Below are 25587 nucleotides of genomic sequence, written 5' to 3'. Positions count from 1 at the left end.
TTTTTCAGGTATTCATGAACTAAAGCAACTGAAGCCTCTCAGCCATTTCCGACCCACAGTGAGCACTCAGTTAAAGACGCTGCTTGCTGTTAGGAGCCGTTGGGAAGCCTGAGCCACGGAGCCTGGCTAACCCTGTGCCATCAGCTGTGTGGCCTCGGGCGAGCCACTTAACCTGTCTGGCTTAGGCCGTCACCTGACTGGGTGACTGTTTCTGTGTGAGCGTTTGTTAAATGGAAGTACAGATTCCACTCTGGGGGGAGCAGTTCACCCAGGTGAGTAGGCGCGTTGGGGAGGGAGATGGTACTGTGGGGAGCTCCCCGACCTCCAGGGTCTAAATATCACCCCCAGAGGCTATTTTGTCCTCCTAATCTACCCCTCTTGTTCTCTACCATTTCCCACAGGGCTGCAGGCTGAGCTGGGCTGAAAGAGATAAGAGATGAGTGACAGGAAGGCCCATGGACAACCTCATGGTCCCATACTGGCCTTCTGACCTTCTTGACAGCTACCATTCCTGCCCCACCCTTCCTCCCTTTCCTGTCCTCAGCATGTCTAATGTCCCTTGGAGGAGGGTCCCTAGCTTACACCGACTGAAACTATACGTGTTGACACTTCCATAAATATGTGTACACAGGGCTGCTCCCATTGTCAGCCACTTAGAGACACTGACATGGCCCACGCCACACAATATGCTCACACACACACACACACACAGACTTGCACAGAAATACTGTCATCACCAGACCCACAGAGACATCCTGACACGCAGACCCTCACGGTCACACTGTTATGCCTCACACACTGTCACACAGTAGTTCTTGTTCAACTTTCCAAAATGTGTATGGATCCACTTCTGTGCCCAGTGCATATGCTGTCGTGCTGTCTCAAAGGTCACCCCGAGTGGTGCACAACCCCACGTGTTTCCTCAGCACACACTGTTGCGGGCACACCTCCACGTCCGCTCACACAGTCACCCGTGCCCGGCCTCTTACAGGCATTTGGAGTCACGCACATCGTCTCATACAGCCTCAACCCCACTGCCCGCTGCACACCAGCTCTCACCATGACATGTGGCTGCATGTGCTATTTCATACAACCTGGACGCCGTCACACGCGGTGTCACATATTCTGTTACAATTGAGAAGCGTCGCGTGCCATCTCACGTGGTCACACACGGCAGCCACACACTGTCATCAAAGAATCACGGACACTGATACACAACACCCCCACCACTGTTCTTTATTTGGTCCCACACAGACTCACACATTCAATTTCAGGACTCTGGTGGTTTTATTTTACAAAAGCTTTGAACGTCCACACCAAGGCTTGTCTGGGGCCCAGAGGGTTGGGTTGGACAGACATCTGGCTACAAGAGGGGAGGGACACCAACCCCTGCCCTGAGGCCATGCTCTGTGCCCTCATGAGCTGAGTGGGGCCACCACAGTGGTGGTGGTGGTGGGAGGCATGGGGCCTGTGGGGAAGGAGCCTGTGGGTGAGCCCAACAGGGGCCCTGGGAAAGGCATGAGGTGGCTAACAGGCCCTGACAGCACCACGGGGCCCAGGCCTTGGTAGAGGTGGGCAGTACCGGGTGGGCCCAATGTCAAGCCTGAGGCCACCTCCCCACAATTCCCACTACTGCTGCCCCCAGCCACCACCATGAAGCTGCCAGCTGGCCCTTCAGCTGCTCCTGTACCTCCTAGACTCGATCCCCGTTTCTTTTTTCCTTTTCCAGATGCCTTGCGGTTTCGAGTCTGGATACCATCCTTCCGCATGGTCAGTGGTCGGTTCACCTGCCAAGAGGGAGGTGTTTCCCAACTCCACATCTTGCCTCTATGTCTCCTCCAGGGATGCTCTCTCCACCCCACTTCTTAAGAATAGGGAATTGGTTCAAGGACTAGGGAGTGCGCCCCTGGTGTGGCACAGGTATCGTCCTCAAGAATCCCGAGGTTGTGAGGCCCTGAGCTTGGGAAAGCCTTTCAGGCTAATGGGAGCTGCCCCTGGTCTAGGACGGGGGAGTGGAAGTTAGCTGATGGCCAAGGGACGAGGAGGGAGGAGGGAGCAGGAGGAAGAAAGGAGATGAAGGAGTGGAGGAGGGCGGGGTGGGGAAGATGGAGTGGGGATGGAGGAAGAGGGAGGAGAATAACAAACGGAGAAGGGAAGGGAGAAGGAAGGAACAGAGAACGAAGGGAAGTGGGAGGAGAGGAGGGAGGCTCCGAGGGGCCCCAGGGCACCTGGTGTAGCTTGTAGTAGAGGCCGCAGGCATTGCACACAGGGTCGCCACTGGCGTTTCTCCGCCACAGTGTGGTGGTGGTTGTCTGGCAGTTGGTGCACTGGGTACCTGCCCGTTTGCTGACAATCTGGGGGAGAGAGAATGTGAGGATGAGCACACTGGTGGGTGGAGGACTAAAAGAGGTGAGGGTCAGGTTAAGGCAGGGTTTCCGACAGGGCGAGGGCTGGGGGTTCTGTGTGGGTGAGGACAGGACTTCCTGGCCGGGATAGGGGTTTTGGGTATTATATGGGTGAATACACCAGTAGTACCCAGCTTTGGCCATCCACTGGAATCACTTGGGGAGTTAGAAACAGTCCTGATGCCCAGGCAGCATCCCAGACCAATTAAATCAACACATGTGGGGAGGGCCCCAGGCCCTAGTGGTTTCAAAGTGCCCCAAGGTGATCCCAGTGCGAAGCCGAGGATGAAAACTGCGGTGCAGGGAGAGGATGGGGTTCCTGCTTGCAGACTGTGAGGATAGGTTGAGGATAGGCGGTCCCGTACAAAGCTGGCTTCCTTTGTGGATGGGGAAGGGGTGGGGGATGTGGGTTCTTGCAGAGCGTGAGGACTGGGATCCCTGCACAGGGTTAGCACAGTGGTGGAGGCAGGCCTGGGTCTTACCAGGCGCTTCTTGGGCCGGATGAGGGGCCTGTTCTGCCCGTTCATCTTGTGATAGAGACCACAGGCGTTGCACAGGTAATGGCCCGTCCTGTCCCGCCGCCACAGCGGGGTGGCCGTTGCTCCGCAGTTCACACACTCTCTGGCCTCTGGTGGGGTAGACAGAGGGGAAGAGGGAGCCAGGCTCAGTCCAGCTTCGCCCTGGACCACCCCCCCACCCCCCACCCCCCCGCCAACCTCCACCTCCCAGTCCCTTTTAGAGAACCTCACCACAGGGGGTTAGGGGCAGAGTTCCACGAAGCTTGGGGGAGGAATAGGCTGCTGGATTGAGGGGGCTCCCAGTGGGAGAAAAGAAGGTACTGGAAAAGTCAGGGCCCCCATAGGCACTGCTGGGGACTGGAATTGATGAAGGCAGTGCAGGCCCCAGTGTCAAGAGGTCTGGACTCAGCCGCTCTGTCTTTAAGGTCTCCAGGAAGCTGCCGCCGCCTTTCCCATCCAGATCTTCTGGGGCCTGGGGAGGGGAGTCCTCGCGGGTGGGGCACGCAGTCGAGGCAGGGTAGAGCCCGGTCTTGCCATAGGCCCAGCCAGCATATGGTGAGCTCCCTGGGATGCCTTCCATACAGTTGAGCAGTGGGTACACCTGAAAGACTATTGGGGGGTTATGGAAAAGGAGGAGGAAAGAAGAAGCACAATCAGTCTAAAGTCATCTTGCTTTCAGGGTCTAATGATGCCCAAGAGCCCCAACATGGTGGCCAAGTTTCCAACCTTTCTACAGGTGACCAGAATAGCTACTGGCCATTGGGTGACTCCTGGGTCCTGAGCCCCACTGGTCACTCTGGCAACTGAAATAACCTCCAGCCATTTCCAAGTGGGCTTTGAGGATGACTTGTTGGGATTTGGAGCCCATAGGTCAGTTGGCAACTCGGGCCACCACCTACTTCCAACATTGCTTCCCAGAATGGCTATCCCAAGATGGCAGGCTGGGGAGCATTGGCATTCCCAGGTCTGGACTTAACTAGGGGTCAGCACAGCCACATGAAGGCTTCCGGCCATTTTCAGGATGACTTCTTAGTAGGATTCTGCCTTAGCTAAGGGTCTCCATGGCAACCCCAATAACACAGAGCCAGTGCCAAGACAGCTACCCAAAGAAGTTACCTGGGGAGTGTCTGTAGGCCTCAGCATCCCTGTAGTAGGCCAGTGCAGCAGCTGCAGCCGTGGCGGTGCTGGGGGCGGTGGAGGAGGCTGCTGTATCCAAGCCCTCAGGCCCAGAGGGGAAGAAGACCCCCGATTCTGGTGGTGAGGACACCAAGGCAGGGTCCATAAACTGGGGCAGGGGCTCGGAGGTCCCCAGGGCCCCGAGGCCAGGGAACTCCATGGGGCCTCTGGGGTTTGACCTGTGAGCACAGGAGGGGTCCTCAGACACAGAAGCCCTCTTCTCCCCTCTCCACCCCTTCTTCCCTCCTTTCTCCCTCTTCCCACTCCATCCCCTCAATCCTCTTATCCCCCCTTTCCATCTCCCTAGTACTCGCCTCTTGCCTCCTCTCCCCCTCCTCTTCCTCTCTCCCCTCCCTCATCTCTCCCTTATCTTCCACTCCATCCTCTCACTCCCCATCCTGCTCCTTTCCGCTTCTTCCTCATTTATCTTTCCTCTCCTCCTCTCCCTCTTCCGCACCCTCCTCTTCCTCCTCTTCCCTTTCTTCTCCTCCCTCCCCCTTCTCTTCCTCCTCCCTCCTCTCAGCTGCCCTTCTTTCTCCTCCTCTTCCCCTTCTTCCTCCTCTTTCTACTCCTGCCTCCCTCCCTCTTCTCTCTTCTTCCCCTCTTCCTCTCCCCCTCCTCCTCTTCTCCCTGGTCCCCCTTCTCTCCCTCCATCTCTTCCTCCTCCACCTCGCCTTTGCTCAGCCACCTCCCCCCTTCCCCTTTCTATATCTGCTCCACTCCTCTCTCCTTCTCCTCCCTTTCCCTCCCCTCCTGTCTTCTGTCTTCATCCTTCTCCTCTCCCTCCCCTTCTGCTCATCTCTTTCTCCCTCTCCTCATTTTCTCCTCTCCTCCTCCTCCTCCGCCACCTCTTCTCCCTCTGCCCCCACACTTTCTCTCCTCCGCCTCTAAAAGAATCGAGGTGGGGTGGGCTGGGGTGTGGAACCAGAGTCCCTTGAACTCCTTGGTCACCCCCCTGGACCTTGGGGTTCACCCTCCTGTGCTCCCCAACTCCATCCCTATCTGTTGCATCTTGCCTTCTGACTTTCTCAGAAACCCCATGGTTTCCGGCTTGACTCTCCCCTCCCCCACCTCCGTTGGGTCTGCAGAGGGAGGGCCCCTCAGTTCCTCCCTGCTCCATGGGGGGGGTCAGTACCCCCACTGCTTATCTCTGCCATCCCCGCCCAACTTTTGAAATCACCCCAAGGCCACTGGCTTCCTCTAAGGAGGGGGACAGGTGGGAGGTGTTCCCTCCCCATACCCTGTCCCCTGGGGAGGTCTGCCATAGTTCTGCTTTCAAGTTCCTTCAGTCCCCGCCATCCTCAGGCCTCAGTTTCCCTATCTGCCAGATAGGAGGTGGTGACAGGGCTCGAGCTAAGACTTAGGAGAAGGCAGCTTGGTCTCTCTGCCCCTTTGCCTCTGTCCTTCCCTGTGTGTATCTCTGTCTCCCTGTATCTCTTTTTCCCTGACCATGTTTCTTCTCAAGTCTGGCTCTCTGTATTTCCCTCCCATTTTTCTATGCTACCATGATACATCTTGCTCTCTCTTTCTGTGCTTTTATAAATGTCTAATGTTTTTCCCCCTCCCTTTCTCTGTCCTCCCATGTCTCTGATTGTTTCTCTCCTTCTTTATCTCTTTTTATCTCTTTGTTTCTCTATCTCTTTCTTTGCTCTCTGTGTCTTTTTCTGTTTCTCTTTTTCCCTCTCCATTCATCTCTCTGAATGTACATCTCTCCCACTCTGTTTCTTTCTGCTTGTTTGCCTCTTCCTTAGTCTCTCTCTCTGGGTCCTCTGGCCTTATTTCCATGTCTGTCTGACTGTTCACGTACCCATGAACACACCCTCCTGCACAGAGCCCCAGATGAAGAGGCAAGAAACCTACCCCTGCCCCTGACTTGCCCAGTGAATCTGAAGGCTCCCTGTCTCCCTGTCTGTAGGGTGGAGTGACGAATATAGAGAAGACCATCTTCCCCTGCTTATGTGACCCACTGTATAGACAGGCTACGAGTTCGGCCAGGGGTTAGGGGTTGTGCTGAGCTAGAGATGGGCCTGTCAGTGTGCCCACCACCAACCTCCTCTAGGGTCCAGGGCACCTGCTGTCTCTCCCAAGGGAGAGTGTCTTGCCTCCTCCTCATCCATCTCTTTCCTCTCTGTCTCGCCATGATTCTATCTGTATCTCTCTCTGAGTTCCTGTCTCGCTCTCCTTTTCTGTTCCTGGGTCTCCCCCTCTTTCTTGTCTCTCTGTCTCCCTTACTCTTTCTTTGAGTCTCTGTTTTTCTTCTTTCTCTTCATGTCTCTGTCTTTTGCTTCTTTTCTCTCTCTCTCCATCTCTCTTTGTTCTTTCCTCCCTTCTCTCTGTCTCTGTTTGTCTCTTGCTCTTTTTGTCTCTATCACCACTCTTCCTTTATCCCCTCATTCTCACCTCACCACCACCCCCAATCTCCCTCTAGCCCCACTGCCCCCCGTCCCTGCACCTTGTACCTTGGTGGGTCCAGGACTGCCCACCCCTCCCATGGCAGGGGCCCAGCCCCCCCACCCCCAGTTATCACTCTCTGGACAGAGATAAAGTTTATCTCGAGGCTGGGGGATATGAAAGCTCCTTATCAGCTGCCCCACTAGAGTAAGTGCTGCCCCAACGGGCAGCAGGCAGCAGGCCGGCACCCTCAACTCTCCCTCCGCCCAGCCCCTCACCCCAGGTAACGTCCCTCTCCCAGCCCTCAAGGGAGGGTCCCTCGGGACTGAAGGGAGCGGAGCTGGGATATGGGGGTAGATGACTCTTGGGAGAGTTTGAGGTGGAGTTTGAGGCTTAGGTATGGGGGTGAGGAATCAGAGGTTTGGAGAACAGCTATGGAGTTTGGGGTAAGCAGATACGGGTTTGAGGAGCAGAGAAGGGTCTGCTTGAAAGGTCCCATTTTGGGATCAGAAATAAGTTGGGAAAGCAGAGACAGGGTTGGGGATCAGAGCCAAAGTTTGAGAGAGAGAAAGTTGAGAAGTTGGAAATGTAGTTTAGGGGTCGGGGTGGATTCCAAGAGTCATGGAAAAGTCTGAGGGTCCAAGGGTTTTGCTGGAGCGGAGGTGGAGTTTGGACAGGCAGTCAGAAATGTGTCTGAGGATTAGAGATGGCTTATGGGAGCACAGGAGGAGTTTGAGAACAGATAGAATTGGAGTACAGAAAGATCTGGGGCCAGGGAGGACACCTGGGGGGGGACACAAAAATATTTGGGAGCTAAGATGGGGTTTAGGGAAGGCAGGCATGAGGATTCATGTGACAGAACAGATTTTGGGGGGGGTAGACTTGGTGTTTGGAGTGACAGAGGGTTGGGGCAGAGATGGTTTTAGGGGATCAGAGAGGAGTCACAGGGAACAAATACGGGGTTTGAGAGGTGGAGATGGGGGTAAGAGCGTGGAGCTAGGGTTTGGCAGGCCAGAGAGGTTTGGGGGGTCAGAGAGAGGATTAGGGGCAGAGACAAGGATGTTGTGGAGTAGACAAGGGCTTGGGGAGCAGAAATAGGTATGGGGGGGACAAGAGTGAGCCTTTGTGGAGAATTCAGAGACAGAAGTTTGGGCAAGTGAAAGTCAGATTTGGGGCAGAGGTAGGATTTGGCAGGATGAAAGCATGTTTCAGGGGGCAGAGGTGGGGTATGGTGGGCAGAGTTAAGGGATCGGGGGAGCATAGATATCTTGGAAGGAGTGGATGGGAGGCAGGGCAGAGAGAGGTGGGGTTTGGGCAGTAGATTTGGGGTACAGATGGGGGTTGGAAATACAGAGGTGGTCTGGAGGAGCTGTCAGGGGATTCAGGGGTGGTAGACACTTTGGGGACCAGTGGTGGGTTGGGGAGCCTAGAGCAAGCTGGGGGAATAGCCTTGAAGTAAGGGGCAGCGGGCCCAGGCTTTGCCTTGCTGGGGGCTCTTGAAGGGCTGAGACTGACCTGGGCTGGTTGGTGCGGAGGGTTCAGCTGCTTTGGGGATGTGGCGAGCTCAGTGTGATCCCAGGGGGTGTCCTGGCTGGCCTTGGCCTTTGAGGCTCCCTTCCTCCTTCCCTCCCTCCCTCCCCTCTCCCTCCTCCCTCCTCCCCAGGGAGTGGCTGGTTCCCCAGTGGGTGGGGCGGGCCAGGGGAGGGGGCGGGCCCCCCTCCTGGTGGGGCACCTCTTGGGCAGTGGGGGCCTTCCTCCACCCCACCTGCCCACCTCGTGGATTCTTGGACCCTGTTTGACTTGGGCTTCTGTGGATTTCAGTGTCCAGCCAAACAAAATGGGCTGAAGCCAAGATAAAATGAAAATAGCAGATGTGGTTTCATGACCCCTCTGGGCTTTTCAGTGAGTGTTTGTAAAGCCCCTACTGTGTTCTTAGCCAGGTGTGGGCTGGGCCCTTATGTATGTGTCTTCCTGGCCAAAGGGAGAGGAGGTATGTGACTGTACCCATTTTGCAGGTGACAACAGTGAGGCTCAAAGAGGTTTGGTGGGAATTTGAATCAAGGTGTCCGTGGGACATCTTCAGGACCCAGGCCCACCCTGGGGACCAGGCCAGGACTGGCGGGAGGCAGAGGCACATTCACTCAGCGCCCCACTTGGGGCTTACGCCAGCTCCGGCCTGCCCTGGGGCAGCAGATAAGTCTTATCAGATGGAGGCCAGTGTGGCTGTTGGCTCCGCGGTGGTAACAGGCTGTCTTGGGATGGGGGGCGGGGCTCGGTGGGGGACACCCAGGGACAGCGGCCTCAACTCCTTGCCCTCAACTTCTTGCCCGCCATGCGGCTTTGGAGGCGGGAAACAGGTGGGACTTGGGGCTGATTCCTCTGTGGGCCCTTGAGTAGGATAGGGTGGGGGAAGGGAAGGAGGATTGAAGGGACAGAGAAGGGAGAGAGGCAGAGAGACAGAGAGATGGGAATGGGGAGATGCAGATAAACAGAGAGAAAGAGACCTAGAGCTGGGAGGAGACAGAGGGCACAGAAAGGAATGAGAGACAGAGGGGTGAGAGATGCACAGAGAGAGCCGGAGACAGTTAAGGACAGATAGAAAGAGGGGCAAAGAGAGCGGGACGCAGGTAGAGATGGACAGAAGGGGAAAGATAAAGCCTGAAAGTGACAGAGGCCAAGGATACAGGTGGAGAAACTGAGAAGGGAGAAAAAGATGATGTAGAGAGGGGGACAGAGACAGAGATTCAGAAACAGAGAGTCTGAGAGGAAGTCCATGAGACCCCAGGTAGCAGCCTGGGGTATGCCCTGGGCAGGTGGTGCCAGGGTGGGGTGGGAGGGGGTGTGGATTGATGTGGACCCATGTGGCCTGTGGCTCTGCCCTCAACTTGCTGAGAGGGACCTCCAGAGAGTCACTGGGCCCCTGTGCCTCAGTCCCCACCTTCTTGCCCTGTCCTACCTCCCCCAAATAGTAACAACGGTGACAAGACCAGTGTCTCATTGCTGACACAGACCTGTGCCTGGCCTGTTCTGGGCACTTTCCCCATGTAAAATCATTGAACACACATGTATGCAGTAGGTGTCTAACTTGGGTCCCTGTAGGACAGTGGGTAAGACTAACCAGTCAGTGGCCCTGGGACTCCATGGGACAGGGAGCTCCCCTGACCACCCATTCTGTAGATGAGGAGACTGAGACCCACCAAGGGCAGAGGGCAAGGATGGAGCCCTGGGTCAGTAGGGTCTGCTCACTCACTGGCCCACCCCACAGGGAGTTTACCATCCTCATCTTACCTCTCTGGGCCTCAGTGTCCTCATATGCAAAATGGGAGACTTGAGGAGGAAAGAGAGCAAGGCCATTTATTGAGCTCCTGCTCTGTGCCCCACTCTGTGCCAAGCCCTCGTCAGTAAGAACAAGGACAAAGACTCCTCTGACTCAAGTGGCGATAGTTTCAGGACATCCACTCTGGAGCCAGTCCACCCTCATTTATAGGCTGCCCTTATCACCGACTGGCGTGTGGCCTTGGGTGAGTTACTGTCCCCTCTGGACCTCAGTTCCTCATCTGAAGAGATGGGGTAATAATAGCGGCTACTCCATAGGGTGATTAGGGTGACTGAATGAGATTTAATCCATTAAGTGATTTTTAACTCATTTGATTCTGAAATCTCAATAGATATTAAGTATTCTTACTTATTCATTGAGTACCTACCGCATACGAAGGATAGTATTTGGCCCTTTTTTATCAGCACTACTACCAATTCTAGTACTAATGCTAATAATATGCTGACACCAATACCGGTACTAATTCTAATTACTGCTCTTCTAATACTGATACGAGCACTAATGCTAATGTTCATAGTGACAGTAATAATAATACCAACTGTAATCTAACACGAGTACTTTATGAGTATTACTACTGATTCAAAACTAATAATTATTCATTTTAATTCTATCAACAACTGTAATGGTAATAATAATAATAATTCGGATACTACTACTTTTCCTAGCATTAATATAATAACAACAGCAGCATTATTTTGCCCTGCCACCCCAGGCACTGTGCTAAATGTTCTCCATGCATGATTTTATCCTATTCTCACCAGGTCCTTGGGGTATAAGTGCATATAATTGCCCCCATCTTCTAGACTGGGAGTAGGTGCAGAGAAATGATGTTCGTCTAAGGCCCTTGTCTCAGCTCTAACTGATTTGCTACATGATTCCTGGGGAGGCCACCCTCTGAGCCTTAGTTTCTTTGCCTGGAAAATGGGTAGAATCATAGGATCCACCTCAAATGTTGTTGAAAGGCCACCCATCACAGGGCCTGCCTGCACGCCATAAATGGTGAGCTCTGTAGTGGTAACTCTCCTCACTGTTACTGTTACTAGGAATAGCGGTTGCAATGTTGGGATGAGGTAGGGAAAGCTGCCCCCCCCTTGGGAAGGGCAGGCTGGAGGCATGTCTCAGACAAGGGTTTGGCTGCTGGACCTACAGTCCATTTCTTCATAACTGGAGCAGAGGAAGGGCTCAGGAAGGGAAGTAAAGGGTGGGGAGTGGGGGCCTCAGGGCTCTGCCTCCATCAAGGGCCAAAACCCTGTGGCTCTGAGGCCAGGCCTCACCCCATTCCCTCCCCCATCCCTGTGGAGGGGGCATAGGCCCAGAAGCCTGTGGCGGCAGTTCAGCCAGCAGGGAGGCAGCTGGGAGTGGGCAGATAAGGGAATCGGCAGGGCCAGGCCAGGCTTTGGGGGAGACCGACGAGGGTGGGGGCAGGGGTGGGGGTGGGTGTTTGGGCCAAGCATCCTTTCCATCAGGCCTCCATTTGAGACTCAGCCCCAACGGCCTTTCTTCCCCTCTCTTCCCGGAAGCCTTCCCTGACTTGTTCCCTCCCTCCTGACATCTTCTGGGGCTCCAGAGCTTGGTCCAAGCCCATGGCATTTGGACTATTCTTGTCTAAATCCTACTTGGTCATGGTGTATAATCCTTTTATATGTTGCTGAATTCTATTTACTAGTATTTTGTTGAAGATTTTTGTATCTATATTCAAAAGAGATACTGGTCTATAGTTGTCTTTTCTAATTATGTCTTTGGTTTTGGTATGAAGTAATGATGGCCTCATAAGTTCATTTCCTTTTATTGCCAAGTAATAGTCCATGGAATCGATATACTATAGTTTAGTTAACCGTTCATCTGCTGAGGGACATCTGGGTTGTTTTCTGTCTTTTTCTTACTACAGCAAACCTGTAACTTACAAACTCATATGTCTCTCTCTGTGCACACACACGTGGAAGAGTTTTTTCCTGGGGCAGGGGATACCAGTCTATCCACCCATCCACCTACCCAACCGTCTATCCATCCACCCATCCACCTACCCAACCATCTATCCATCCATCCATCCACCTACCCAACCATCTATCCATCCACCCATCCACCTACCCAACCATCTATCCATCCACCCATCCACCAACCCATTCATTTATCCACCTATTTGCTGCCCTTCCTCCCTTCTTTCCTCCCTTCCATTCTTTCCTTCCTTCCTTCCATAAATCATCCATCTCTAGGCACATAACATCTGGGCCCAAGGCAAGCTGTTTTGTAAAAATAGGCCAGAAACCTGCTACAGCTTTTGGCAAAGCCTTTTGTGTGCTGAAACTCACATCCTTAACCATCCTCTATTCCCAACATTTTGGGGGCTCCCTGGGAGTTTACTCATAGGGCATGGCTGAACTACCACCTGGAGACTGTTTAGAGACCAGAGTCCACAGGACTAGGGGCTCCCTCACGTCCAGGAGATCCTCATATGTACTCCTTCATCCATCTCTTATTTGCTCGGGGACCGTACTCTCCCTTTTCCTCTTCTCCGGCCTCATTTGCTGGTTCCTCCTCTTGTTTCAGAACTCTAAATGTCCCTGGGCCTCTTCTCTAGTTGACATTTTCTCTCTTGGCAAACTCATGCAGTCTCTGTCTTCAGAGTATCTCCAGAATCTAACCTTTTTTTTTTTTTTGCGGTACGCAGGCCTCTCGCTGTTGTGGCCTCTCCCGTCACGGAGCACAGGCTCCGGACGCGCAGGCCCAGCGGCCATGGCTCACGGGCCCAGCCACTCTGCGGCATGTGGGATCTTCCCGGACCGGGGCACGAACCCGTGTCCCCTGCATTGGCAGGCGGACTCCCAACCACTGCGCCACCAGGGAAGCCCCTAACCATTTTTTTTTATCACCTCCCCTGCCAGCACCAGCATCGCTCACCTGGACCACTGCAATGGCCTCCTCCTCAGGGTCCCCCAGCTGCCACCCTCAACCCTGCAGTCTATTTTCCTCACAGCAGCCAGAGGAAGCCTGTTAAATCCTAAGTCAGATCATGGCCCTCCTCTGCTCAAGACCCTCCTGCGGCTCCCCTGTCATTCAGAGTAAAAGCCAGAGTTCTCTCCATGGCCCGTGAGGCCCCACGCGATCTGTGCCTCCACCTCTCCCACCTCACCTCCTGCCGCTCCCCCTCACTCCCTCTGCTCCACTGCACGGCTTCCTCCTCGCTGTTCCTCACACATATTAGCCACGGCCCCTTCATGCCTCAGGGCCTTTGTACTGGCTGTACTCTCTGCCTGGTATGCTCTTCCTCCAGCTATTGGCTCGGCTCCCTCCCTCATCTCTTCAGGTCTGTGCTCAAATGTCTCCTTAGTGAGGTTTCCCCTGACCATCCCGTTACACATTGGAAACTGCCCCAGTGATTTTTATCTGTGTCACCACTTTTCCATATTTTCTTTTTCTCCAAAGCACTTATCCTCTAACACACTTGATATTTTCCTTACTTAATATTATTTCTTTTCTGTCTCTCCCACTAGAATGGCAGCTCCACAAACATAGATGTGCTTATCTCTTCTGTTCAACACTGTGTCTCCAATGCCTGGAACAGGGCCAAGCACGCGGTAGGTGCTCAATGTATGTTTATTGGTTGGTTGACTGAGTGAATGGTGGGGGAAGGGGACAGAAACAGAGGAAATTTGTTCTTGTCCCATCTGTCTACTCTGTCAGGAGCTGAGCCTCAGTTGAGATGAGTCTGAACGTACCAGATCCAAAGGTAGAAAGTGCCACATTCCCCGGGGATGAGACCAGCTAAGGCGCTCCAGGACGAGGTAGTATCATCTGGGCTGTGAAGGCCCCATGGGAATCACAGAGATCTTGGGGTCCAGTCAAGCCAATGTGGTGGAGGAAACAGCAAGCAGCACTTGGAAGGAGTGAGATGAATCAAAAAGGATGAAAAGGATGGGCTCACTGACAAGGAGAAATCTGTCAGGGGCCTTGAATCCGAAGGCGATGACCCTAAATTTGGTCCTCAGCGATGTTATACCCTGGTCACTGACCCCCAAACAGCTCAGAGACCTCACGTCCTAGACAAACACCCATGCATAAAGCTGAAACAGTAATTAATGAAGAGCTCATATTAATTGAAAGTTATTAATTTATTGGGGCAGCTTGGATGGAGGACACTCAGACATGTTGGTCCCAAACCTGCCTCAGATCCTCCAGCAGGATGTGTGAAGTGCCTAAGTCCTCAGTCCTTAGAGGTTTCTGGGCCTGGGCGAAGGTTTGCAGGAAGGAAGGGAGAAGGCGATGTAGCAGGGGACAAGATGGCAGAGAGCTAGCCTCCATCACAAGGAGATGTAGTTGGACACCTCAATCAGGTTTCTGTCAGGGTCTTGGAAGTAGATGGACATACTTTGGCCCCCTTTTGCCCCCATTCTGGGGACTGGACCCTCCTCAACGGGGACATCACAAGCCTGAAATGGGAAGAGAAAACAAAAGTCATTCGTCACAGTCCATGTGTGGGACCAAAATTTCATTCTTTACAGTGACCTAGAAGACCCCTGTATCTTTCTCACTTCATCTCCTACCATTCTGCCCTCCCTCACCCTGCTCCAGCAACTTACTAGCTGTATGACCTCAAGCAGAGTACCTAACTGCTCTGTACCTCAGTTTCCTCATCTGTCAAATGGGGATGATAATGTACCTACTGTTACCTAGTAAGTGACAGAGTCAGAATTCAAACCCAGGCAAGTCTGGGCCAAAGTAAGTCCGTACCCTTAATCCCGATGCTTTACCCACTTTCCTTCCAAACCAGACTTTTCCACTGATATTTTCCAAAGGAGTCCAGGTCAATTTGCATGAAGTGTATTTAATACCTCAATCTGTGTTCCCCAAAAGGAGAACCAATGACCCCTTCAAATGAAATCATTTTAAGTATTACAAGGACACTAAATTAAATAACAGTGAGTCAGTAATTATTCCCTCTTCGATCCTCTGATTATACAAAGAAGAAAGTCTCTGGTGGATGCGAAGTCCTTAACCACTTGCCAAATCTAAATTTGTCAGGCCCAGAGAGTGGGGGCCATGGAAGTGGCTATAATCTAATGACATTGTGATGCTTTTATAGCTGTTTGTTTTTACAGTTACCTCCCCTTTATGCCAAGATATAATGGGTTTTCATTTACTTGGTTGAACATTTTCTTTTTACATAAATGTATTTATATAAATAGAGCTTAGGTATAATTTTTTTCACAAGGGTGATGTAAAGTTTTCTTTTAAAATACATTTGTGAGCTTCCCTGGTGTCGCAGTGGTTGAGAATCTGCCTGCCAATGCAGGGGACATGGGTTCAATCCCTGGTCTGGGAAGATCCCCCTAAGCCTGTGTGCCACAACTACTGAGCCTGTGCTCTAGAGTCCACGAGCCACAACTACTGAGCCCGCATGCTGCAACTACTGAAGCCCGCATGCCTAGAGCCCGTGCTCCGCAACAAGAGAAGCCACCGCAATGAGAAGCCCGCGTGCTGCAACGAAGACCCAACACAGCCAAAAATAAATAAAATAAGTTTATTTTTTAAAATACATTTGCTTAGAGGGAAAAATGATGTCAATAAAAATAGTGAATAAACAATTGTGCATAGATCTTATCTGGGTGTGATGAAACCTGTTATGTCTGAAGTTTGAGTCATGCTTCTGTTTTCACTGCATCTGCAGCAGCTTTCTCAAAAGAGGATGGAAGTCTGACTCACCGCGAGGTGCTGGACCATTTCCTTCAAAGGCTGTGATCAAGCATATATCCAGGGAGCCAGGGACTGGGTGAGTGGCTTTGGGTTCAAATTCGTTTCCCGCCTCATGGAGGTTAAATTTCTGGTCTCCAAAACACAATGCTTTCCGGTCTCCCTATTTGGGGAGAGAAAACAACCTGGAACTAAACCTCCAAGATGAGTGTGAGGCAAAGCCCCCTACCTACCCCAACAGGGTTAAAAAATAAAAAGTAGAACAAGGTTTTTGATGAAAAATAGCAGCCTGTTGTCCCACACTTGTCTCATTCCCTAGAGGCAAACTGCTTTCAACGTGTGTACGTGTTTCTTCTGGAAATTATTTCCATACCTCCAAAATAATATGTTTATACTACCCATGGCAGAGACTGTGATCTGTCTACTTAATATACATTTCTCTCCTTTTCTTTTAAACACAACCCAAGTTTCAGTGGGGTTTATTGTACACCCAGCTTTAAAAACCTGCATTCCCCAGCATTCCTTGCTGGGTGACCATGTAAGATGAGACAATGAGATGTCAGCAGAGCCTGTGAGCAGTGCATCTGGGAACCTCCCCACCCCACTAAGCTCATGCTTTTTGCCCACTCACTTCCTCCTTCCAGCCACTGCCCGAGCCCTGCCTGCCTACCTCTGGACTGATTGTTGAATGAGAGAAAAAGAAAACTCTATTTTATTTAACCCGCTGGTAGTTAAATTTTCTCCCACATGCCTCCAAACAATCCCTAACTGATGTGCCACTATGTTTTGATTTAGCAACTTCAGACATTTTCTATCCTTTCCCTGCTAAGATAAATGAGAATTTAGCTCATCCACATTACTACCCCTCCCAACAAAATTCTGTGATTGGTTTTAGCTCCTCTTTTGGTTCCTTTACAATTTTAAAATAACCCACTTTCGTCTTTATGTTTTGATGGACGAACATAGTATCTCATTGGCCCGACTATCCTCTTCATCCTGCCTCCCTCTCCTGTGCCTCTCAACTTCTGCCATTTGTTAAAAAATCGTTTTATGTCCCTTTCATCTCACCATGATGGATACTACATCCATTCTATCAGAAAATGACTTTATTTCACTTGAATGATAGTTCGGCTGAGTATAGAATTTGAGGTTGTAGGTTATTTTCCTGCAGCCTCTTATTTTTTATTAAATTTTTTTTAATATTTTATTTTTTAAAATAAATGTATTTTATTTATTTATTTATTTATTTTGGGTCTTCATTGCTGTGCTGGGGCTTTCTCTAGTTGTGGTGAGTGGGGGCTACTCTTCTATGCGGTGCACAGGCTCTAGGCATGTGCAGTAGTTGCAGCACGCAGGCTTCAGTAGTTGCAGCACTCGGGCTCAGTAGTTGTGGCCCACGGGCTCTAGAGCACAGGCTCAATAGTTGTGGCACACGGGCTTAGTTGCTTCGCGGCATGTGGGATCTTCCTGGACCAGGGATCGAACCCATGTTGCCTTCATTGGCAGGTGGATTCTTAACCACTGCGCCACCAGGGAAGTCCCTATTTTTTTACTTTAAAAAAAAATATTTATTTATTTGGCTGTGCCAGGTCTTAGCTGCAGCGTACAGGATCTTTTCTTCAGTTGTGGCATGCAGGCTCTTAGTTGCTGCATGCATGTGAGATCTAGTTCCCTGACCAGGGATCAAACCCGGGCCCTCTGCATTGGGAGTGCAGAGTCTTAACTGCTGGACCACCAGGGAAGTCCCCTCACAGCCTTTTAAATATGTGGCTTCGTTGTCTTCCTGAATCTGGTGTTGCTGATAAGAAGTCTGATGTTAATCTGTTTTTCATTCTTTTTATAGATGATGCATCCACCCTCCACTACTGCAGCTCTTAGGACTTTTCTTGATCCTAGATGTACTGAAATTTCACTCAAGTGTGTCCAAATAACGGGGGTTGAGGCTTCATATGCCTCACTATCATTGTTGGGCCACGCAAGACCCTTCTCTAGTTTTATTTGTATGTTTAATCTTTTTATTTCCATTCTTCATTCCTGTCCCCACCCTGGGCAATGATTTTAATGTGTTTGATGTTCATCCTTTGGTTTTGCATAAGTTATTGTAAAAGGTGTATTTTTTTTTATGTGTGTATGTTATAAATGGTACCATGCTATATACCTGATCTGGCTTCTTCATTTTGCATTCAGCATGATCTTTTAAGAGCTGTCCGTCTTGCTATGTATATATCCAGTCTGATATTGCATAATTCTATTTTTATGCATAGCATTCTGTGTTAGTTTTACGTTTTTTACCCTGTTTGCCATTCCATGGGCCCTTTCAATTTAAGACACATTCAGTGTCTGTGCATCTCCCACTTTTGAAGTTGTTCCAAATTCTCAAGGATTGTAGTCAATCTATGGAAACCTCCTTTTTACCTTGAAGCTCTTTTTCTTGAGACCTTTCCTTCTCCTGATCCAAATTGGACTGACTGTTTTCTAGGTATCTTTCTGGATCTTCCTCTTGGGATCCACGGTGTCCTGACTTTGATGTCTTTCTTATTCCTGGATTAATCACTCTTTTTTTTTTTTTTTTTTTTTTTGCTGTACGCGGGCCTCTCACTGTTGTGGCCTCTCCCGTTGCAGAGCACAGGCTCCAGATGCGCAGGCTCAGCGGCCATGGCTCACAGGCCCAGCTGCTCCGTGGCATGTGGGATCTTCCTGGACCCGGGCACGAACCCGTGTCCCCTGCATTGGCAGGTGGACTCTCAACCACTGCGCCACCAGGGAAGCCCTAATCACTCATTTTGATATAGCATGTTCTCAAGTAATTTTCAAAGCAAGTAGGCAAAGTTTCTGCGTCTTTTTATGTCTAAGAATGTTTCATTCTACACTCACCTTGAATAATAGTTTGGTCACAGAATTCTAGGTTGAAATGTTTTCCCTCAGAATCTTGAAGTTGTTCTTCAATTGTCTTCTGGTCTCTGATTCTTGGGAAATCTGAAATCTGCATATTTCCTTTTCCTTTGTAGTTGAACTACTTTTCTTTTTAACCTCTCTGAAAACTTCTAGGAGATTTGTTTTTATTTTGATGTTCTCTAATTTCATAGGAAGATATCTAGGTGTCGGTGTGCCAGATACTCAGTTAACCCTTTCCATATAAAGACTGGAAAGTTCTCTTGCATTATTCTATGGTAATTTCTTCCCTTCCTTTTTCTCCATTCTCTCTCTGGAAGTCCTACTATTCAGAGTTTGGAATCTCCTCCATTGATCCTTTAAATTTTTCTCAGAGATCTCGTGTGTGTGTGTGTGTGTGTGTGTGTGTGTGTGTGTGTGTGTGTGTGTGTTTGGAGTTTTAAGTTATTTTTTAAAATAGTATAATCAAGTTTTTCCCCACCTACAATTTGGCATTTGGGGAAGTGATTACCTTGAAAGTCATGACCTCCATGCCCAGGATCTTAGAATAAAACCTAGAGGTGTCTTTGATGCTCTTTATTGTCATCACAATGGGGTCAAGCTTATGGATAAGACACAGGGAAGGGGTCTGACTGTTGTGCCTCCATGACTAAAAAAAGAAAAAAAAAGAGAAGAGACCACACTGCCACTGGTCACACCCATGTTTCCTGTGTTTCTTTCTCCCCACCTCCTCTCACCTCCTCGGTGACTATACTTCCTTCTACCCCCGTTTCAGGGGGAAAGTCCTGGGAGGAATCTTCAGTACTTATTGCTCATGTGTAGATTCACAAGAGTCCATGTGTCTGCCATGACCACTCTCCACTGTTTTCTTGTTCTTTTCCTCCTTCCAGAGGGATAGAGGTGAAGATAGGGGAGTGGAGACCAAAACCAAACTCTCCCTTGTTTTCGCTGAGCTGGAATTGATCTCTTTTGTAAGAAATGATAAGACACAGAGGAGGCCCAACCCCATGAGTACAAGCCCTTTATTGGCCAATTTAACCCAGTCCCCTCCTTTCTCACTCTACAGTTAGGATAACAGAGGACAGGACAAGAAGGGAGCATCTCAGATGCAGTAAATGTTTCTGGGCATGTGTGCCTAGATCAACCTTGACACCCAGTGGGAGGGCACAACCTTGACACCCAGTGGGAGGGCACACTGCCCCACCTCTCACTTCCTGCCTTCAGCACACCTCCCACCAGATCTTTCTCTTGATTCGCATTCTTTAGTAATTTGTATATTTACATTTCATCTGCTACAGGATTATAAGATGCCTGTGCACCATAAATTGCAGAGTATAGTGGTTAAAATAACAGATTCTGGAGCCAGACTGACATTTTACTCTCTGTGCCTTGGTTTCCCCTTCTGGAAAGTGGGCATGATTTTATATGTGTTTTATAGGACTGTTGTGAACAATTTAAAAAAAAGAGTTGGGGGGAATTCCCTGGTGGTCCAGTGGTTAGGATTCAGCTCTCTCACTGCCAGGGACCCAGGTTCGATCCCTGGTCGGGGAACTAAGATCCCAAAGGCTGGTGGGTGTGTGTGTGAGGGGGGCGTGGCCAAAAAAAGTGGGGGGTGCTTAGGACAATGCCTGACATAGCAAGTGCTGTAAGAGTTAACAATGATGATGATGATGTCGTCGTCATCTTGTTAAAATTCCAGACTCTCTACCATGACCCCCAATCTCTACAGCCTCATCCATTTCTCTTGAACTCCAAGCCACATTGTCCTTTTGCCTGTTCCTCATAAGGGCCAGCCTTGTACCTTTAGCCCTCAGGCCCTTATTTTTTTTAATTAATTAATTTATTTATTTTTGGCTGCATTGGGTCTTCGTTGCCGTGCGCGGGCTTTCTCTAGTTGCGGCGAGTGGGGGCTACTCTTCATTGCGGTGCACGGGCTTCTCATTGCGGTGGCTTCTCTTGTTGCAGAGCACAGGCTCTAGGCACGTGGGCTTCAGTAGTTGTGGCACGCGGGCTCTAGAGCGCAGGCTCAGTAGTTGTGGTGCACGGGCTTAGTTGCTCCGCGGCATGTGGGATCTTCCCGGACCAGGGCTCAAACCCATGTCCCCTGCATTTGCAAGCGGATTCTTAACCACTGGGCCACCAGGGAAGTCCCAGGCCCTTATTTTTAAATTAATTTTTAGTGGAGTATAGTTGCTTTACAATGTTGTGTTAGTTTCTGCTGTACAGCAAAGTTAATCAGCTATATGTACATACATAGCCCTTCTTTTTTGGATTTCCTTCCCATTTAGGTCACCACAGAGCACTGAATAGAGTTCCCTGTCCTATACAGTAGGTTCTCATTAGTTATCTATTTTATACATAGTAGTGTATATATGTCAATCCCAATCTCCCAGTTCATTCCACCCTCCCTTTCCCCCTTGGTATCCATACGTTTGTTCTCTACATCTCTGTCTCTATTTCTGCTTTGCAAGTCAGTTCCTCTGTACCATTTTTCTAGATGCCACATATAAACGATATTATATGATATTTGTTTTTCTCTTTGTGACTTACTTCACTCTGTATAACAGTCTCTAGGTCCGTCCATGTCTCTGCAAATGGCACAATTTCATTCCATTTTATGGCTGAGTAATATTCCATTGTATACAGGTACCACACTTCTTTATCCATTCATCTGTTGATGGACATTTAGATTGCTTCCATGTCCTGGCTATTGTAAATAGAGCTGCAATGAACATTGGGGTGCATGTATCTTTTTGAATTATGGTTTTCTCCAGGAATATGTCCAAGAGTGGGATTGCTAGGTCATATGGTAGCTCTATTTTTAGTTTTTTAGGGAACCTTCATACTGTTCTCCGTAGTAGCTGTACCAATTTACATTCCCACCGACAGTGTAGGAGTGTTCCCTTTTCTCCACATCCTCTCCATCATTTATTGATTGTGGAATTTTTGATGATGGCCATTCTGACCAGTGTGAGCCTCAAAGCCTTTTGCACATGCGAATATCTGTCTCCCTGATTAGAATATCAGCTTTGTAAGAGCAGAGGTTTCTGTTTTGTTCTCCACTGAATCCCAAACAACTAGCAGATGTTCAATAATATTTGTTCAGTTAATGAATATCTACTACAATAATTAGGCCCAGTGTCTGGCACAAATCTGACTTCTATTCTATTCTATTCTATTCCGTTCGACCATGCTATACCATTCCTCCCTATGTTATTCTATCCTGCTCTATTCTACTGTGTTCAATTCCATTTCAAACCATTACATTTTAAACAATTGATTTCACTTGAGCCCCAGCTTTAAAAAAGTACTGTGCTTTTCTGTTTTCATGAGTGAAGGAGGCATTAGCAAATTCCTGAGTTCTGCTGTCCTCATGGATATAGAGGATCCATATGAACACAGAAGCAGTAGAATGAGAAAATGACTGGCGTTTGGGCTTCATTGAAAATAAAGTCCTATGTTTAAAAAAGTCTTATTAACCTTTTAATGTCTGTAGGATTCGTAATAGCACTCCCTTTTCAGTCCTGATATTGGTATTCTATATTTTTTCTCTTAACTTATTAAGAGGAAAAAACAGAAATTACTAATTAGTTATTAATCTGTTCAAAGAACCAATTTTTGACTTTATTGATTTTCTCTGTTGTATGTTTGTTTTCCAATTTACCAGTTTCTGCTCTTATCTTTATAATTTCCTTCCTTCCACTTTCTCAGGTTCAATTTGCTGTTACTTTTCCAGACTCCTGATATGAAATCTTAGGTACTTGATTTTCAACTTTTCTGATCTATAGGCATTTAGAGCTACAGATTTCCCCCAAGCACTGCTTTAGCCACATCCCCCAACTTTGATCAGGTTTGGGAATCAGCTCAACCTACTCCTCCCATTATTCAATGCCCTGCTAGCTCACATTCACTCCCCGGATTCTGCTTTGCAGATGCAGAGCTCCATCCTTGCAAATTCAAGGGTAAGCAAAGCTGGCTCTCTTTTTTTTTTTTTTTTTTTAAAGATTTTATTTATTTATTTATTTTTTAATATGCCGTCTTATTTATTTAGGCTATGTTGGGTCTTCGTTTCTGTGCAAGGGCTTTCTCTAGTTGTGGCAAGTGGGGGCCACTCTTCATCGCGGTGCGTGGGCCTCTCACTATCGCAACCTCTCTTGTTGCGGAGCACAGGCTCCAGACGCGCAGGCTCAGTAGTTGTGGCTCACGGGCTAGTTGCTCCGTGGCATGTGGGATCTTCCCTGACCAGGGCTCGAACCCGTGTCCCCTGCATTGGCAGGCAGATTCTCAACCACTGCGCCACCAGGGAAGCCCAAAGCTGGCTCTCTTAAGGAACTGGAAGAAGGCCCATGTGGCTTAGAATCCAAGAGTGAGACAGGAGGAGGAGGGGAAGGCAGGGCCAGATCATGCAAGGTTTTCAAGGCGAGGTTAGGGAGGCTGGTTTTGAAAAAGATGACTGAAGAAAAATCCACAACCTAAAAGTTGCGAGTTATGCTTTATCTCAGGACCTTACTGAGGACTGAGGATTGTAGCCCAGGGGACAACCTCGCAGATAGCTCTCAGGAACTGCCCCAAAGAGGTAAGGGAGGAGCCTGGATATATAAGAGTTTTTGCTGAAAAAAGTCCCCAAAACAACCATGTAGTCAAACATCAAAAGATTACTGCTAATCACCAAAAGCAGACGTTCCAAGTTAATGATTTTAGTGCTTTATGTATGAGAAGATGCAAGAGTCTGGGCTCATTGAAATCATTTCTCAGATATGCATGTTAACCATCTAGGGCCAGTATCCTGTTTTTCTCTGTCCTAAATTCCCCCAGGGCGCACCGCTGGGGGTACAGTGGCTGATGGCTTGAGGGCAGGCAACATTCATTGTTTACTGGAATGGCAGGCAGCTTTCCCTTTCCACAAGCAAGACATAGTAATCACTTAAGCTTACGGTGTGCCAAACCTTGTTCTAAGCACTACACAAAATATAATCCATTTTATTCCTCACAACAACCGTATATGTATATACGTGTATTATATATGTAAATATATATAAACTAGAGTATCCAAAATATGATTCTCTCCCTCCTGCCTCCTCCACAGGGAAGGCTTCTATCTTTCAACAAAGTCCTCTTCAAGGTCTCCTTCAGGGTGCCAGGGACCCCTGGAATTCTTCTAGCAAACCTCAAGGTCAGCGCTGTTTCCTGGCCCCTCCCCGCCTCACCCCCCCCCCCATCCAGATGGCCCTGGCTGAACTGGCTCCCCGGAACCGCCCCGAGGGAGCCGGGAGCCGCGTGGAGCAGCAGCCCACTCCTGGCAGACGTGCTGACGGCAGACTGTGTGTTAGAGCAGGGACTTAACGTGTCCCTCTGCTGCCCTCTGCTTGTCTTTGAAAGAGGAAGGAAGAGAGGACGGGAAAATGGATGAAAGCACACCGGGATAGCCCGCATGAAAGGGAAGCAGGTTACCAGGCCCAGCTGGGAATGCCCAGCCTTGGTGCTAATACCCGTGCCCCAGACCCCCATGGGCCACGCTGTTCACCTGCTTCTCTGAAATCCTGCTCCACATCCTGGCTGGCAGCCTGGAGGGCAGATGGCGCAGCTTGGTAGGCTTCCTTGCCCCTGGCCTCCGGACAACCCTCTGGCTCAGTGCCTGGAGATCAAGGGGCAGGAATGGGAGGGCCACGGACTGGGGACTGCTGGTGGTGACCGAGGTAGATGGGGCAAGTATAAGGACTCTGACATAAAACTCAGCGCCTCGAAAGTAAAAGCTTAAGGTGTGTCTTAGCCAGCTCAGGCCACTATAATATAGCACTATAGACAGGGTGGCCAAAACAACAGAAATTTATTTTCTTACCATTCTGGAGGCCAGAAGTCCAAGATCAGAGTGCCAGCATGGCTGGGTTCTGGTGACATCTCTCCTCCTGGCTTGCAGATGGCCACCTTCTTGCCATGTCCTCACATGGCAGAGAAAAAGAAGAAACTTTCTGGTGTCTTCTTATAAGGGCACTAATGCCATCACCAGGACTTCACCCTCATGACCTCATCTAACCCTAATTACCTCCCAAAGGCCCCTAGTATCGTCACATTGGGGGTTAGGGATTCAAGGCATGGATTTGGGGGGGCCGCAAACATTCAGTCCATAATAAGGGATTACTTTGTAATAACATAGAAAAACCACCCATCCCAAAGTTTTGGGGGGGACCTTTATTCTAGGGTGTGAGGCCTCTGATCTATTTAGAGTGTGTCTCCGGAATGTGAGATCTTTGATCTGTTTGGGAGTCTGTGTCCTGGGTATGAAGTTAGGAACAGTCCGAGTTAGAGTATAACCACTCTAACTTATAATGGGTCTGTTTCCAAGCCAAGATAGCGAAGCTATTAAGTGTTCTCTGTCCCAGGGTGCAATGATTCTGAATTCTTTTGGGGTGTGAGCCCTGGAGTCCTCCCCGTCCCCACCCCTCTCTCAGCCCCACCCTCACCCTATTGCTGTTCGCCTTACCTTGAGCTGAGCACCCTCTCTTTTGAGGATGACCTGTCCAGCCCCTGGGGCATGTGAGTTTCAGATTCTTGTACCTAGACACACCCCAGATACCCAGTCAGACAGACACACATACGCTCTGTGCTATGCGTATTGTTTTTTGCATAAGATTTTCCTTTATGAAGAGTTACACAAATAATATGCGAATAGAGGTTTGTATAAAAGGTTCCAACAACACATCAAGTATATGGACTACACAGGTGATCCCCACTCCACTCTCCAAAAATGACCACTGCTGTCAGTTTCTGGTGTTTCCTTCCAAACACAGGCATGCACACATGCACACACACACAGACACACACACGCGCATGCAGTGTCACCATAACCATCTCCCACCCACTACTTTTCCTTGTCAACAGCATGTCTTGTGGAAGGCACCCCCACCCCAGAGGCACACACAGGTCCCACTCATTCTGCATCACATCGGGCAGGGGCTCTGTGGTACATCGTAAACCCCCACCATTCATTTCACTCTGCAACAGTCATTGGCTAGAAATGGACATTTACAAGGTTCTCCCAGTTGTTTGCTCCTACCAGCCTCGCCCACACAGTTCTGTGCATGTGTGTACATTTTCGAGTTAGAAGTGGAGTTGCTGGGTCAAAGGGTTCATTCGTTCAACAGACACCTAATGAGCAAGGTCTGTGTACCAAGCACTGTTC

General features: G+C 49.6%; 2 protein-coding genes and 1 long non-coding RNA gene across 3 annotated transcripts; 1 reads left to right on the top strand and 2 right to left on the bottom strand.

Moving 5' to 3' along the window:
• Positions 1–1130: 1130 nt before the first annotated feature.
• Positions 1131–9966, bottom strand: GATA1 (GATA binding protein 1). The gene is made up of 6 exons (XM_082609541.1): positions 9779–9966; positions 4040–4278; positions 3155–3532; positions 2888–3033; positions 2229–2354; positions 1131–1787 (listed from the first exon to the last, which is right to left on the bottom strand). Exons 2-6 carry the CDS (start codon positions 4257–4259, stop codon positions 1416–1418), a joined length of 1242 nt encoding a protein of 413 aa, XP_082465667.1. The 5' UTR covers positions 4260–4278; positions 9779–9966; the 3' UTR covers positions 1131–1415.
• LOC309796443 lies at positions 1700–13600 on the top strand. Its single transcript, XR_014292458.1, has 3 exons — positions 1700–1770; positions 13319–13402; positions 13509–13600. It is a non-coding gene; the product is annotated as an uncharacterized lncRNA (long non-coding RNA).
• Positions 13601–14125: 525 nt separating this feature from the next.
• Positions 14126–24205, bottom strand: GLOD5 (glyoxalase domain containing 5; the record flags this gene model as incomplete). Its single annotated transcript, XM_082609544.1, is given in 5 exon segments — positions 14126–14254; positions 15528–15558; positions 15560–15678; positions 18919–19056; positions 23932–24205. Coding segments are annotated over 5 exon segments (444 nt in total). The 5' UTR covers positions 23959–24205.
• Positions 24206–25587: the final 1382 nt, after the last annotated feature.

This window comes from Mesoplodon mirus, assembly GCF_964341445.2.
Source record: "Mesoplodon mirus genome assembly, chromosome: X".
NCBI lineage: Eukaryota > Metazoa > Chordata > Mammalia > Artiodactyla > Ziphiidae > Mesoplodon > Mesoplodon mirus.
Note: the sequence above shows the minus strand (reverse complement) of the source record. Positions and strands in the feature narration are given on the sequence as shown.

Coding starts and splice junctions, on each gene's coding strand:
- GATA1 (XM_082609541.1), bottom strand. CDS start 4,259: ATGGAGTTCCCTGGCCTCGGGGCCCTGGGGACCTCCGAGCCCCTGCCC. Junction 2,355..2,887: donor TCCGGCCCAAGAAGCGCCTG/GTAAGACCCAGG, acceptor TCTCTCCCCCAG/ATTGTCAGCAAACGGGCAGG. Junction 1,788..2,228: donor TCTACTACAAGCTACACCAG/GTGCCCTGGGGC, acceptor CCCTCTTGGCAG/GTGAACCGACCACTGACCAT.